Genomic DNA, 15,030 nt, shown 5'->3' with positions numbered 1-15,030 from the left:
TAAGTTATTTAATTGGACTGAAACAGAGCAAAGGATCATGTAGTTCCCTCTGTTGCTTTTAACTGTTGCTGCACCAAAACAATAAATTTAAGCAAAGAGATTTGTAATTTGATACATTGTGATGGTGATATGACTTTTGACGATACGATATCACGATATTTTGGTTATTGTTACATGCCTAGTCAAGATACAAAAATTTCAAAGTTGATTTCTATACTAAGGAATAGACAATACCTATTCTGATACCACGATGATGATAGTAAAAATATTTTTTAAATTACATTGGACAATAGAATGTGATTTTCATTACACATATTGTAGTCCATGTGGTTTTATACTTGTTCTGATACAGCTCAAGATCATTTTTAAAGCTATTCAGGAAAGGTTCATTTCTGTCTTGCGATTGTGACTTTTTAGTATCGATACTTGCTCAAATTAGTTTCTAGTTTTAGTATTGATTAGTATTTGTTTTTCGATACCTTTGACAACCATATTACGTGCACATGAAATGCACCAATCACATAAATGAGGACCGCTATAAGACAACTCTTCTCTGATTGGAATTCAACGGCCAACTCCAGGACTGGCACCCGCTCACAAACACATCCAGACCGCAAAGGAGTTTATGAAAAGGTTGCTCTCCCAAATGGGCTTGGCCAATTCACATACGCACACAAGACACACAACTACACACACAGCATACATTAAGTCGCTTCACCAAATTGCTTGCCAAGCACATACACACAAACAGAGCTGTTGTTGCGGCCAATTGCAAAGAGCCTAGCCATGCTGCACTGCTCTCGTCGCACACTATTTAGCTGCTCCTCTCTGTGCGCTGGGTGGCGGCCAGTAAAATGGTGGCATGTACTGTAGAAAGCAGCTGCTGGCTTCTATTGATTCGGCCCAGCAGGTCTCTGAGGATCCACACAGTGCTGCCGTCCCAGTGCAGGCCCACAGATGAGAAGTGGCTGTCTGGATAAGGGACTGTATAAAGTGCATTTATGTGGTGTGTACGTGCTGTTCCCACCCTCAGCAAAAAAACACCACTCTGTAGATAAGTCTCTGTTGTGAACTCCATAGGTCCCAATGGGAAAGCTACTGGAAGCTCCCATGCGAGCAATTAGTGGTAATGCGTTTTCATCTGATATGTGTTTACCCACTGTAAACTGCAGTGTGGCCTACAGTACATAGGACTGTGCACAATGTTAGAAAAAGATGCATTTAAATATACACATAACATATGCACAGTCCATGTTACTGTGGGTTCTTTTCCATTGTCCACATACATTCACATGTTAGATCAGTACTTTTCACAGCAAGTGCCACTTCTTAAAATATTTGTTGTTCGGTTCCAGATTTAATCCAGATTACAGAAAATGAGCCAGCTACCTAAATCATTAATACAATAATAAGAAGTATTGTTTATTATTATTACCTCAGTACTAAACTAGTGATAAATGTATTGTACTGACACTTTGCAGCTGATCATTAACATTACCGGCACAGTTGTAATGCTAACTGGAGGCTCTGTTACTCAAGTTAGACTTAAATCTGATTTTTGATTTTTTTTTTTTTTTGACAGTGTTTGCTAATGTGTGCATTGTGTCACCATGGTAACTGCTGAGCCATTCACTACATACTAAGGCTGTGCACTTAATCGAATTTGGATATAAATAATATATTTATTTTCAATTTGAAAGTTTTGAGTAAATTGACCAAAATAATCGTGATAATGATTTTTTCCTTAATTGATCAGCCCTACTGTATACATATATAAATATATATGGGTAGAACAACCCCAGCATGATGTCTCTGCAAAGTACCAATATGCACTCTATTGAGACACACATTTTAATAATAAAAAACATAATTTGAATATGTACTTTATATTCTTGCCAATGTCATAACAATTAAAGTGAAATATACTGCGCAGCTGTTTGCATCTACATCAAAGTGTGTCACCTTCTCTTATCCACCCCCTTCATATTTTCACTCTCAGAAAAACAAACAAAAGAGAAGTTACCGTTGCAGTATAAATAATGCAAAGACTGAGATTGGGGTCAAATGCTTTGGATTCCACAATCACCCCAGCCTCTATAGCACATATACACATTCAAACCCACACACATAGACAAAGTATACACGTACACAAACCGTGCATTGTGATCTTTACCTATCAGCCATATCAATTCCCATATGAGTCCTCACTAAGTGTAATAACACGCTCATTATACGCTGCCATTGCAAAGTGGCCCTGTACTGTACACACTGGGGCTTTAGCAGTGTGTCCCACCATGACAAAGCATGACAAATGAGCCTGTTGGGTGCGCATTTAGGTCCCGGTTGTAGTTCCCCTCAGCCCCCATCCCCTTCTTTTACCTCCCCCCCAGCCCCCCCTGCTCCTGTTCTCTTCTCCCTTTCACGACTACGACAAGGGCACCTCGGCCATCCCCGGCACCCACAGCCCCTATCCATCAGACTGCTGCCATAACCTGCCTGGGCCCGCTGATCGATGACCTCTCACACCCAGATGTAGCGGCCTATCACAGTTTGGGGAGGTGACAAATAGCATCATTATGTGTCTTTATAGTTATTACCAGTCTAGTTTTAACGTATTGGTGTTTGTGGCATGCAAGTTTGTTCATTTTCTCAAGATAGAATAGTTAAAGGTTCTGTATTACACAAAATTGACTCTTGTGAGTGTTTAGCTCACCATACCCGTTGTGTTTTGTTTCATTCACACGTGTTTGAGAAATCCTGGATTATTCGTCTGTCTACATCGCCAAAACTCAAAATGCTCTTTTGCACCTTGCAAAGTCATGAAGCAGTAGTTTTCAAGTTAATAGCTATCTTTTAAATTTTCTTTTGTAGAGATTGGCCTGAAATGATCAAAACTATTCTGTTGAAGGTGTATGGAGTTTAGAAACACAGTGGAGCACTTCCTGTATTAACACATGACGTCACAAGGTGGAAGAACACAGCCTAAATAAACAACATTATAACATGGATCAGAAAATTGTGTAATATGTACCCTTTAAAAGTGTAGTTTTATTAAAAGGATGGTAATACTTGATGGTAGTAATATTTTCAGTCGTTTTTTAAAAGACATGCCAGGTTAAGATTGGTAAATTATTAATCTAGTAGTTTTCAGAAAATGCACATGTTTTGACCTCCTCCTCAGATTCGTTTATGTCCGCCTCACTTCACACGCAGCTGCTCACTGTCAATAACAGAATGAGACATGGGCAGAGGGTGAAATAAACAGGTGGAACTTTCCTATTTACTGTCCATAAATAATCCCCACATTTTTTGGGAGCATTTTGGCGAGTTCAAACTTCAGACACTTGACTATATTATGTGTTAAATAGTATTGCACATTTGACATTTTGGTTTGTTTTTAAAGGTCCTGTATAATCCAAAATAATGTTGTTAACTCATCAAAAACATGCCTTGTGTTTTGTTTCATTCACACATATTTGAGTAATCCTTTATTATTAATGTTTCTACATCTCCAAAGTTCAAATTGCTATATTCCACCTTATGATGTCATGAAGTGGTAGTTTCCAGGTTAACAGCTACTTTTTACCTGTAGTTCATTGGAGATTGGATTTTTAAAAATGTATTATTATTACTTTTTTTTTTTTGACAAACAAGGAATATGTTTATCATTTGATCCAATTTTCTCAGTTTTTTACAAATAAAGTCAAAATCCAACCAGCAGTTTTAGAGCTAGATGACTAACTGCCATCTACTAACCAACCAAATTATGCTTGCAAAACTTACATTGAAGTAACTGAACATGTAATGTAAATTGAATTGTACCATTGTACATGGTATGGCCTTGACAGCAAGCCTTAGAAGGATTGTTTGATAAACCCCTAAAGTGATAATACATATCGTTAATCCTAACAGAAACGGTTGTAATGGATGCGATTGGCATGCACTGCAAACAATAAATCATCCCACTATAGCTTACAGTGCCTCGGCCTTACTTAGAAATACTAATCTAATGCTTGGAGTAGATTATAATGTATATCAGTTGTGTGACAGTAATGCATTTGAGGCTTCGACATGCAATGGTTAATATTGATCTATGTATCTGGGTGGTATATTGTTGCATGCTGTTCTTTACAAATGCACAAGAGATAAAACTGGAAAAAACTGGAAAAAACTGCATTCATGTTATGGGAGGCAGATGTGCTAGGTCATGATTTTGCTTTTATCAATATTCATGTGAATTTCAAATTGCCTTGAATAAGTACAGCAATTTGCTTTTTTTTTTTTTTTAATTCACACTTACTTTTGGTCAAATCCAGCTGTCACTCACATGCAGTTGATCAAAAGGAAGTTTAATTGGTCGCAAGTGTGTGTGTATTACAGAGCTGCATTCAAGCGAAAAAACTGTGGATGATTTTACCAAAATAACATATTGTCACAGGAATAAGATCATGATTTGATTTTTCTCACTTTGCCCAACCCCGTTAGTGAAGTAACAGTTATGTTTTGATAAACACATTTGAATTTATTCAAAGTTTTTGATACTGATTCATTCATGTCTGCATTCTGATTGATATTGAGATCTAGATTTAGCCCTTTTATTATTCTTGCCTTGCACAGTTTGTTGTATGGAAATTCATTTCTGAAAATGTAATCCCTTGCTATGAGTGAAAAACAGAGCCAAAAGGTGTTACCTGATGGTAAGTGTTTCATGCACTCATGCATTCAGTATTCAAGGCTTTCCTTGAAAGGCTTCTGCGTTGTCAGTGAAAATGTGTTTTAACTGCACTTTTTTACTGTATCAATGCTGAAAAACAAGCATTGACAGCAAAAGTGCATCCATTGTCGTGGTATCATGTTATATCCATAGATTCAGCACCTCATCATTATTGGAAGCTACTTCAATACATAAGCTCTTTTTCTTAACCTAATCCTTAAATCAATTTCCTAAGTAAAGCAGAACGTAGCCATGTTATTCCCCATCCTTCTGTGTTCTTGGAATGATGGATTTTGGAAGGATGTTATTCCCCATCCTTCTGTATTCTTGGTGATTTCATTATGTGTAGAGTTGTACTTACCTCTTTCATGTTCTGCTTTTGTTGCCTTTCCATGTTGACCCCTGACCCCTAAATCCAGCCTGATAGTACCGTACCATGATCAGTGACATCAGAAATGACGTAATTGACACACTGATATGAGAACGTGATTTGATTGGCAGCTGTAGTGCTTCATCCATTAACTTTTATCAATATTTATTAAATCAGTGCATGTCATTTTTATTAATCGCTCAATCACTGTGGCATTGTAGAGAACACAGAACCTATGCAGTGTTTTCAAAGCAGAAAGGAGTGGTCTGTTGTTCAGTATTCTTCTCATGGCCTCTTGATACTAGTTCCCTCTGTAACACAAGCCCTGTGATGCCTGTCAGTAGCCATAATGTATACAGCTGCGTACAGGGCTGCTGTCTTCTGAGGCCTGCAGATAAAATACACCACAGGAGAGAGGGAGAGCCCATATGGTCTATGCACCAGTTGACATGTGTATGTATGGATTTGAACCAAGAACTTTTCTCAGTGTAAAGTTTTGTGCTTTGAATAATTTAGAGATCTTTTAAATAGTTAAAAATAAGTTATATTTAATGCAATTTCACATGGCTAGAGATACACAGGCAGTTAAGAAAAGTAATTTCTCACCATTAAGTGCAAAAAAAGCTGTGGTAACAGATTTTCAAACCATGTAAGGAGAAGGTTGGTGGTTTAAAAATTAGGTAGGAGGTTTCAAATGTTCTGTGGCTCTTAATGTGTTCCTTGCTCTCAAAAGCAAAGAACAAATTGTTCATGTGTGTGAATTTGAGTGAATTGCTTTCACACAACCAACCAGCTCTCAATCCAACATTTAGCCCAGCAGTATTTCAAGCGACATTATATTTTCTTCAGGGTCCCGATTCATCACATGTTTTATAAATTGGATGCTATTACAATGTACTCTATGTTGACCGTCCACCAAAGAAAGAGTAATTTAAAATGAGAGGGCATTAAGGGGAAAAATTAGTTTGAACAAAATTGGCAGCAGTGTATTTATTCTTGTAGATGGGGATGGAACTATAAATAATAATATAATTAATCGTGATGAAAAGGGTAGACAACAATAGTTCATAGAACATTTTGTATACTAAAGATCAGGATAAGATAATCAACATTTTAGCACGTACTTAAGCCTGATGTTCACTTCTAGATAATTGTTGTTTTCAATGATAACAAAGTACATTATTCAGTTGTTTAAACATGAAACCTATTCATAAGAATACAATTATAATTATTCATATCCATAACATTTGAAAACTGTCAGCAACTTTAAGAATTATCATAATATAATTATTAATAATAATTGTGACACCAAATTTCAATATTGTCCCATCCCTAGTTGTAGGTTTCAGATAGATGATGAAGTCAAAGTATATAAATCACTGCACCAACACGAATACTTTTTCAGGTCGGGGGATCCCTTTTATGGGTCTATCCTTTCATGCTCATCCTCTTGATCATCCCACTCACTTTCTCTTTATGTCCTCACCTCCTTCGTCTGTGACATCATTGAGCAGTAGTGCCTCTGGTGGCAGAGCTCTGTAAGTGGAGGCACTGGACCTGGCATATCTGATTTGATCCATTTTGACAAGTAAGGACCATTTGGGAGCGTTGTAACCACGGCAACTCTCATCACAACATTCTGGGTGGTTTGTCGACAGGGCTAGCCCAGGCCAGTGTTCCTTTGCATTCATTTTTAATGTGCAGAGTACTTAGTGGCTCTTCCTGGGCCTGTCTCCCCACGGCCCCATCTTCTGAGAGGAGAGGCAGCCGCACTTGGTGGAAAAAGCCCCATTACATATTTATTGTCCCAAGTCTTAATTATTGAGCCTGAAGGGAATGTGGGTTTTACTTTTCTACTTGCTCCGGCCTTGTTTTACCTCAGACCGGATGAGAACTTCTGTGGCCTATGAAAGGTGATAGGGTACAAGTAAATCCTGAAATGAAAAACAAAAAGTTATTATAAAAAAATGAATTAATGTTACTTTAATTTATGTAGCCATTTGTAGACATAGCATTTCCCTGCATGTTATTTTGAGGTGTACTCATGTGCTCTATTCCCATGCTGGTCAAAATCAATCTGACTTTTGTAACCCCATCCTTCTCTCCCAGGCGTTGTAATATGACATAGGAGAGGATTGATCAAGAAATGTATTTTTGGATACAGTTGTCAATGGGTTCCCCTTTAACCTTCACCCTAGCATCATTTTCTACTGGGATGTCCAGCATTTGTGAAACACCAAGGCATCCACAAGAGATCCACTTTGTCTTGATTGGTAAAAGTGAAATATGAATTGCGTACTTGTTAAAGGTCCTAAATTGACTCTTATTAGTTTTAATCCACATTATATTGTTATTACCTCATCAAAAACATACCTGGAGTTATGTTTAGTTTCATTCACACATGTTTGAGTACCTCTTTATTATCAGTCCGTCTACATCTCCAAAGTTCAATATGCTCTGTTCCACCTTGTGGTGTCATGTAGTGGTAGTTTTCAAGTTAACAGCTACATTTTACTTTTTGTTCAATGGAGATTGGAAATTCCTGAGATGAAATCATCCAAATGATTCTAGTGAAGGTGAGTGGACTTTAAAAACACAGCGCAGTATGTTTTTGATGAGGAAACAACATTATAACATAGATCAGAAAAATAGTATAATATGGGCCCTTTAATTCATTTGTATCCAGCATGGTTGTTCTGGCTGATGTTTGCATATGAATTTCTCACCCCCAAATATGGCATTAATCGAAAGCTCATTAGCACATGAAGAAGCACTTTTGGCAGTAAAAATAGAGGATGTTATGTGGTATGCAAGCAAGAGGAAATCCATATTTTATTTGGTGTGAGAGCCGCTCAAGGCCTGTAAATTATTACTGCTGTATTCCACCTGCCAGTGGAGGTCATCTAGCTAGGAAGATGGGTGGACCCCAGAGGATTGGTGTGCCTTTGTCTGCACACATGTTTCTGGTGTGTGCTTCTGGGAAACTGTATGGAGCATGTCACAAAGCCCTGTACAGGACTCAGCATGGTCATACAGCACGCTCATCCATCCATAGATCTAGCATCCCCTCCAACCATCCATGGACTAAAACACATTACAGAGATGACTGGCTCCAGTGTGCTGTGCCCCCCACCTCCCCACTCCCCAGCTCTGCAGCTCAGTGCTGTTAGCCGCTGGAGGCAGGATGTATCATGGCCACAATGGGAAACATATACAAGCACTAACATATGCATTTACTCATCAGGGAGCAATTTTGCCAAGCCTATTGTTGAGTGATGGACCATTATGAGTGATCTTCTTGATTACATGGACTAACAATCAGTCACTTTAGACAGATAAAAGATACAAGAATATAAGTAAAATAATCTGTTGCTATGGAAGCAGTGATAATTGATCCAGAACATCTCAAAACATGGTTCATTGCAAATCAGACCTGTCAACATTAACTCACGGAATTTGCCTTCTCTTCACCTTCACCTCACTGCTACCGTGTCTTTGTCTTGTCATTGTCTGACTGAATGTTTTTAATATAGTTCTTTAATAGTTATGCAACTTGACCTTTTATTTAAGTGTATCATAATGCTACTGTACACTGTTATTTAAAGGCGCATTGTGTAACTTTTTCTGGCAACCCTGCTCACAGTCAGAATGTATGTTTTTCTAGATATTTTTGAGTTATAAAACCACCTGTAATTGAATAAATGTAAGGTAGAGCTGTTTAATGTTCTACTGTGGAGCATTCCAGGCAAGGAATGACCTTTCCGTAGAAACAAGCAGGTGATGGACCCTCCAACAGAAAAGTTACACAATGCACATTTAACTACTAGTATAGACTTTAATGTGAGGAGTTGGTATTGTCACATTACTCTTACTTTTTTTTAGTTTTCTTGAGTTTTCTTGGTATTTTGTTAATCTGTAATTTTAATGTAATATTAAGTCACTGATTTGTTTCTTATCATTTACTTCTGGTCCTGGCAGTAAATATTGCCTGCTGGTCATTCCCCTTGGCCATGTTCAAAGTTCATTTTTATTGCACAGTTAGTTCAGACTTGTCTGGTCCTGCCTCATTCCTGATATTCCGGTTTAGAAGCACGCGTGTAGCCTCTTCAAGCTCTCAAAATGGCAGAACGAAGAAACACTGAAAGAATAGCCGAGCCAGACTTTGTGCAGTTTAACGATCTTGCTTCAGATGCCGTTGGAGGAAAGATAATTTTCGCAACTGATGAGTGGTTTGCTCCAGCAGCCAATCTCCTCAAGAGAGACCCACCTCAATTCATTGCCTCAGCCTTTACTGAATTTGGGAAATGGATGGATGGTTGGGAGACGAGACGCAAGAGAATTCCTGGTCACGATTGGTGCATTGTTCAGCTAGGAGTCCCCGGTATAATTTTTGGGTTTGATGTTGATACCTCATTCTTCACAGGGAACCACGCACCTCATGTTTCAATTCAAGCTGCTTGTTTACATGCGCCACTGGATTTCTCTCTAGTGGGTGATCGAACTGGAATGGAGGCTTCTGAGAGTGAACGGGCAGCTGTGGCAAAGCTAAATTCAGAAGCTTGGCAAGAACTTGTGCCAATTTCACCACTGCAACCTGGGTACTCTGACTCGTGCCATAACTACTTCAAAGTTCATAGTTCTCGGGTCACACATCTTCGTATTAACATGTTCCCAGATGGAGGAATTGCACGGTTAAGGGTTTATGGAGTCGGAGAAAGAGACTGGTCAAGCCAATCTGCCCAACAAGAAGTGGACCTGGTAGCACTGACCAATGGGGGTGTCTGCCTTGGTTTTAGTGATGCCCACTTTGGACATCCGCGCAACATGATTGGACTGGGTGTAGCATCCAGCATGGCTGATGGTTGGGAAACTGCCCGGAGACTGGACCGACCACAGAAACTCCAGCTTGACCAGAAGGGGGTGCTGCAGGTGTCTGGGAGTGAGTGGGCTGTGTTTCGACTTGGACACAAAGGAGTGGTCAACCATATTGAAATAGACACACGTCACTTTAAAGGTAACGCCCCAGATTCGTGTATTGTGGAGGCATGCCTGTTGACCCCTGAAGAAGAGGCCCAGTGTGTCGCCAGCAAATGGACATCTGCTAAATGGAGTTTACTTCTCCCGACAAGAAGACTGCGCCCTCATTACAGTCACATGTTCTTGGAGGCGGAGCTACGTCCTCATGATGCTGTGAGCCACATCCGCCTTGTCATCGCCCCCGATGGAGGAGTGAGTCGACTGAGGGTCTGGGGTCACGCTGTCATGGACGTTAACAGTGAAGGAGATGCTAAAACTGCCAGTCAAATGACAGGGCAGTCTAAACTCTAAAGAAAGTTAGAAAAAAAAAATGGAGATAGTCTGTTCATGGGTTTCAGCTTCTTTGTTTAGAAGCAGCATTTTGAGTATTTTAACCATTCAAAATAAGAAAATATTTAGTTTTTATTGTTGATATGGCAATTGTCCCTCTAAAACCTATAAAAACAAATATATGTGTTGCAATAAATTGAACGTAAATTTATCCGTTTCAGCTGTTTCTATTTCTACTACAATCACAAAACATTTATTTAAATGTTAGAGCAGTTTTTTATATTGCAGAATTCATTTAAATACATGCCATATTTAAGTACACATTTTTACAGTGTATATATATCTCTCATTCTCATCTCTCCCTGGACCTGTCTGTCCCTGTGCTAGTGACCACCTCTCATATTCCTCCTCCTTCCGCACTGACACTGCTATCTTTATGACCATCTCTCTAATGCACCGCTCAATTAGACCTGAACGAGGTTTCCACTAAAGGCTGGGTAAATAGGTAATTACATGTTGTCATCCCCCACCTTCTGCTAATGCACTCCAACTGCAGCGCGCTGTCTACCTCTCCTTCCTCCTGTTCTCCATCATGTTCTTTCAATATCATGGATGAGTGCCAGAGATGGTCCAATCGGGACGCAGCGTGGGTCTGTTAGTCACAGCTGGCTTAACTCCTCCAACATCCAGCCAACTGTACACATATTCTATCTTTTATAAACAAAGCTGTAATGTTTTTAGGGTCTGACCAAATGCAATATTTTGGAGATGCCCAAGGAAAAACATTTGACTTTTACTTGTATTAAATCATGTTGTTATGCTTATAGTTTTGGAGGACACTAAACTGTCACAGTGTATTCCTTTTGTATACTTTAGATTCATTAATTATATTTATTTAAAGAATGCATTTAATATATTTAGTGCCTTTCAGGACACCTAAAGAGCTTTACATTCACCTCATAATGGGTGGTGGTAAACTGTAGCCACAGCTGCCCTGGAGAGTGACGGAAGTGATTAGGGATACACAGATGCGATACTGGTATTGGATATCAATGCTGATACTGAAAAAAATACAAGATTGAATGTTTCTTGGCTTCTAAATACTGGATCAGCCAATATCTTGGTTGGACATATAAGTTGATGTAATTAGGGCTGTCGTGGTTAGGTAATTTCTCCAGCAGTGCGGTATAGCAGCTCAACACCGCGGTATGCAGTGATACCACATCTCCTCCCCACCCGCCATCCCGATGATGTGCTTGTTACGCAGATGCACATGTACCTTGGTTGTCGCGCGGATATAGTGTGTGTAGCGTGGGAGAAGTAACATTTGGTTTTGGAACAAGTGCCGCTGCCATCTCTCCAGCTCTCACTGTGGCAGGTCGGGTCAGAGTCCTGCACCAGGTCAGGTACCCGTGGACTTAAGAGTGAGAGAAGCCCGAGCCTGCGAAGGAGGGTGTCCGCAAAGCGCAGTCGGGCTACAGCTGCACGTCCGTGGAGCACAGAGCTCTCGCCGGTCCTTTCCCCTACGATCACCCGATGGTTGCGGGTGCACCTTAGTCCTGTGTTAGTGCTGGGTTAGTCCTGAGTTAGTCCTGGATTATCACTGGCACGTGCGGTAACGGGTGGAATGTTAACGGGTCCGGGCGGGTGTGGGTCTCTAAAAATAGACCTGTGCAGGACTCTGGGTCGGGTCATGTTGATCACGTGTGATGATCATGTGGCCCAACATGCACCACGGTGGGCCTTTTAGTACCGCGGTGATTAATTTTATCGCAACAGCCCTAAATGTAATAAAATGTTTTACTGGTTGTAGATGCCCAGAAAGTCTCATAATGTTTGAACTTTTATTAATAGATGAAGTTGTGTAGCAGTTACTTGGGAGACAAATAACATATTTGGATCAGTTTTGTAATTTTATTTTGTTAAAAGGAATACAAATTTTAGCCTCTGCACTGTAACAGTTGATATTGGCCATTGGCAGAAATCAGTATCAGAACTGAAAAAGCTGGATCAGTGCATCTCCAGAAGCGAGGCTGCCAATATGTGCCATTTCCCCCTCAGACCATCACCAATCACTCACACACACATAACAGTCATACTAAGCAGGTGGGCGAAGTGTCTTGCTTAAGGACAAAAACACCAGTTAAATCTGCCGCCCCACTTGGTACTCCCACCGTCTCCCATCCAAGTACTAACCAAACCCAGCGCTGCTTTGCTTCCAAGATCAGATTCTCAAGCATTGTCAAGGTGGTATGATCATAGTTTTTTGTCAGAGGCTGTCAGATTGAGAGAAAGGTGAAATGAATAGTGACAGGTGGAGAAAAGTGGAGGGAGTGATTTGTGCATTTCGTGTTGCTGACAGCGTGAGAGAGCGCGCACAAGACTCAGCGCACCACCGGCTATTGATGTGATCAAATTGTCTGCCTGCAGCTAACAGTCTGCGGGCACGAGTCTGGAAAAGCCTGGCATTCTTCATTGTGCTTGTGTCTGCTGAGGCCAGGCGAGGAAAACACAAGATCTATCAAGTTTTCAAATGACGCGTACACATTGTCTTCATCTGTTACATACAATACAATACCAATGTTTACAGCCATGCATAAGTGTCTATTCAGCTGTCTGGATACAATGGCACACTTCTCGTCATTCAACACTGTTCTAACAATGCACATTTCCATCGGTCATGTGAGAGTACAGGCCACTTTGTGCGAGTAGTTCAAAGGAGATTTTAGTCAAGGCTATATTTAATGGTGCATTGTGAAACATTTTTGGTGGAGGGTCCGTCAAATGCTTTTCTCCATGGAGATGTTATTGCTTTCTCTGAAATGTTACACAGTATGGTATTGAACCTTTCTATTTTAATGGAGATCAAACCAGACTGTTTTTCTAAGTATTTTTGAGCAATAAACCCACCTATAATTTAATACATGTAATATACAGCTGTTTGATGCCATTCTGTGGAATATTCCAGGCAGAGCAATGACATATCCACAGAAAACAGTGTATGACGGACGTCCTACCAAAAAGTTACATAGTGCGCCTTTAAATATTAATAAAAATGTAAAATATAGAAACCTTGGCTTAAGCTGCAGTGCACAGTATATGTGAAAGGAAGCAATATTACATTAGGACATTTCTGACATTTTTGTAGCCTTTAATTTGAAAAAAATAATCTACTTGAAAAGGTTTGAGCGGAGGCTGGAAGAAAATGAAATCGCTCGTGTGGGCCTTTGGAGATAGAAGAATCCTGCGAAACATTGCGGACAAACACAAAAGCTGTTCATAAAGGGGACTCTGTAATATGGGTTTGTTGTCTCTGATTGAACGCGCTATTTCTTCTCATCCACATGTGGTTTATGAGCCGAATATGTCAATCTCCGGGGATGTTCTTCATGCTGAAAGTTTAATTAAAACTAAATGAAGATGTGGGTTTTGGCGACACAAGACAAGCGGAGGGAAAAGAGTGTTGTAAATAATGACACAGGCAGGATGTGGTGGTGGGAGAGGGAGAGGAGAAGGATGGAGGAAGGGGTGGAGGGATGGTTGGGGTGTTTAGGGAACAAGAGAAAGTGATAAGTCGGCTTGGACCAGACAGCCCAAATCCTCGTCTCAATCAATCACATTTCCTCTCCTCTCAGTTTGTCTTATTGATTTCTTGTTTCTTACAGCGTCCTAAAAGCTGGCTGAATGAATCCAATACTGCTCAATGGACTTTGCTAGGGATGACTGATCACCATATGTTCTCTAATTTGTGCTTTTTTCACACTCATTTGCTGCTACTTAAAGATGCAATATACTGTATAATATTAACGGTGGAGGGTCTGCTACCTCATATTGTGCAGCTTTAATATGTGAAGGAAAGTTGTTATGTCCCAGTATGCTAATGTATGTTGAGATTGATGAAGAATGAGTAGGAGACTCTTGTGAGCTTTCAGCCATGTTAGAATGTTATTACCTTCTCAAGCTGTGTTGGAGTTGTGTTTTGTTTCATTCACACATTTGAATAACCATGTATTATTAGTCTGTCTACTAGGCATGTAACAATAATCGAAATATTGTGATATCTTATCGTCAATGTTCTCACAATAATATCGTGGACCATCACAATATATCAAATTACAAGTCTCTTTGCTTAAATTAAGAGTTATGGTGCATCAGTAGCCAAAAAAAGACAGACGGAACTACATAGACCATGATCCTTTGCTCCATTTTAGTGTAGACTACAATAACAAATAGCAGTTCAAAGCACTTTTAAGTCTTAATTCTTTGGATTAAGTCATGTCAAGGCATTTTAAGAGGTAGGAGTAGCATATTCAATTTTGTTAGCCTCCACAAAATATCGCAATAAATATTGTACCATGAGATGTATATCGTGAAAATATCGTACCAAGAGATTTGGATATTGTTACATCCCTAATCAAGAGCCTCCCTACCATATTGTGAGCTTTCCCATGATGTCGCAATAAATATCGGATCGTGAGACTTGGATATTGTTAAACTCCTACTGTCTACATCTACAAAGCTCAAAATGCCACCTTGTGATGTCATGAAGCTGTAGTGCTCAAGTTAACAGCTACTTTTTACCTTTTGTGCAGTAGTGATTGACATTTCCTGGCCTGAAATCCCCCAAATGATTCTAGCA

At 39.8% G+C, this 15,030-nt stretch overlaps 1 protein-coding gene across 1 annotated transcript; it reads left to right on the top strand.

Annotated features, from left to right (window-relative positions):
• Positions 1–9,161: 9,161 nt before the first annotated feature.
• Positions 9,162–10,587, top strand: allc (allantoicase). The gene has a single exon (XM_020938489.2). The coding sequence runs from the start codon at positions 9,204–9,206 to the stop codon at positions 10,410–10,412; it is 1,209 nt and encodes a 402-aa protein (XP_020794148.1). The 5' UTR covers positions 9,162–9,203; the 3' UTR covers positions 10,413–10,587.
• Positions 10,588–15,030: the final 4,443 nt, after the last annotated feature.

This window comes from Boleophthalmus pectinirostris, unplaced genomic scaffold (assembly GCF_026225935.1).
Source record: "Boleophthalmus pectinirostris isolate CB_2022bp ecotype Guang Dong unplaced genomic scaffold, ASM2622593v1 HiC_scaffold_22, whole genome shotgun sequence".
Classification (NCBI taxonomy): Eukaryota; Metazoa; Chordata; class Actinopteri; order Gobiiformes; family Gobiidae; genus Boleophthalmus; species Boleophthalmus pectinirostris.
This window is presented reverse-complemented; position numbering and strand designations above follow the sequence as displayed.

Coding starts and splice junctions, on each gene's coding strand:
- allc (XM_020938489.2), top strand. CDS start 9,204: ATGGCAGAACGAAGAAACACTGAAAGAATAGCCGAGCCAGACTTTGTG.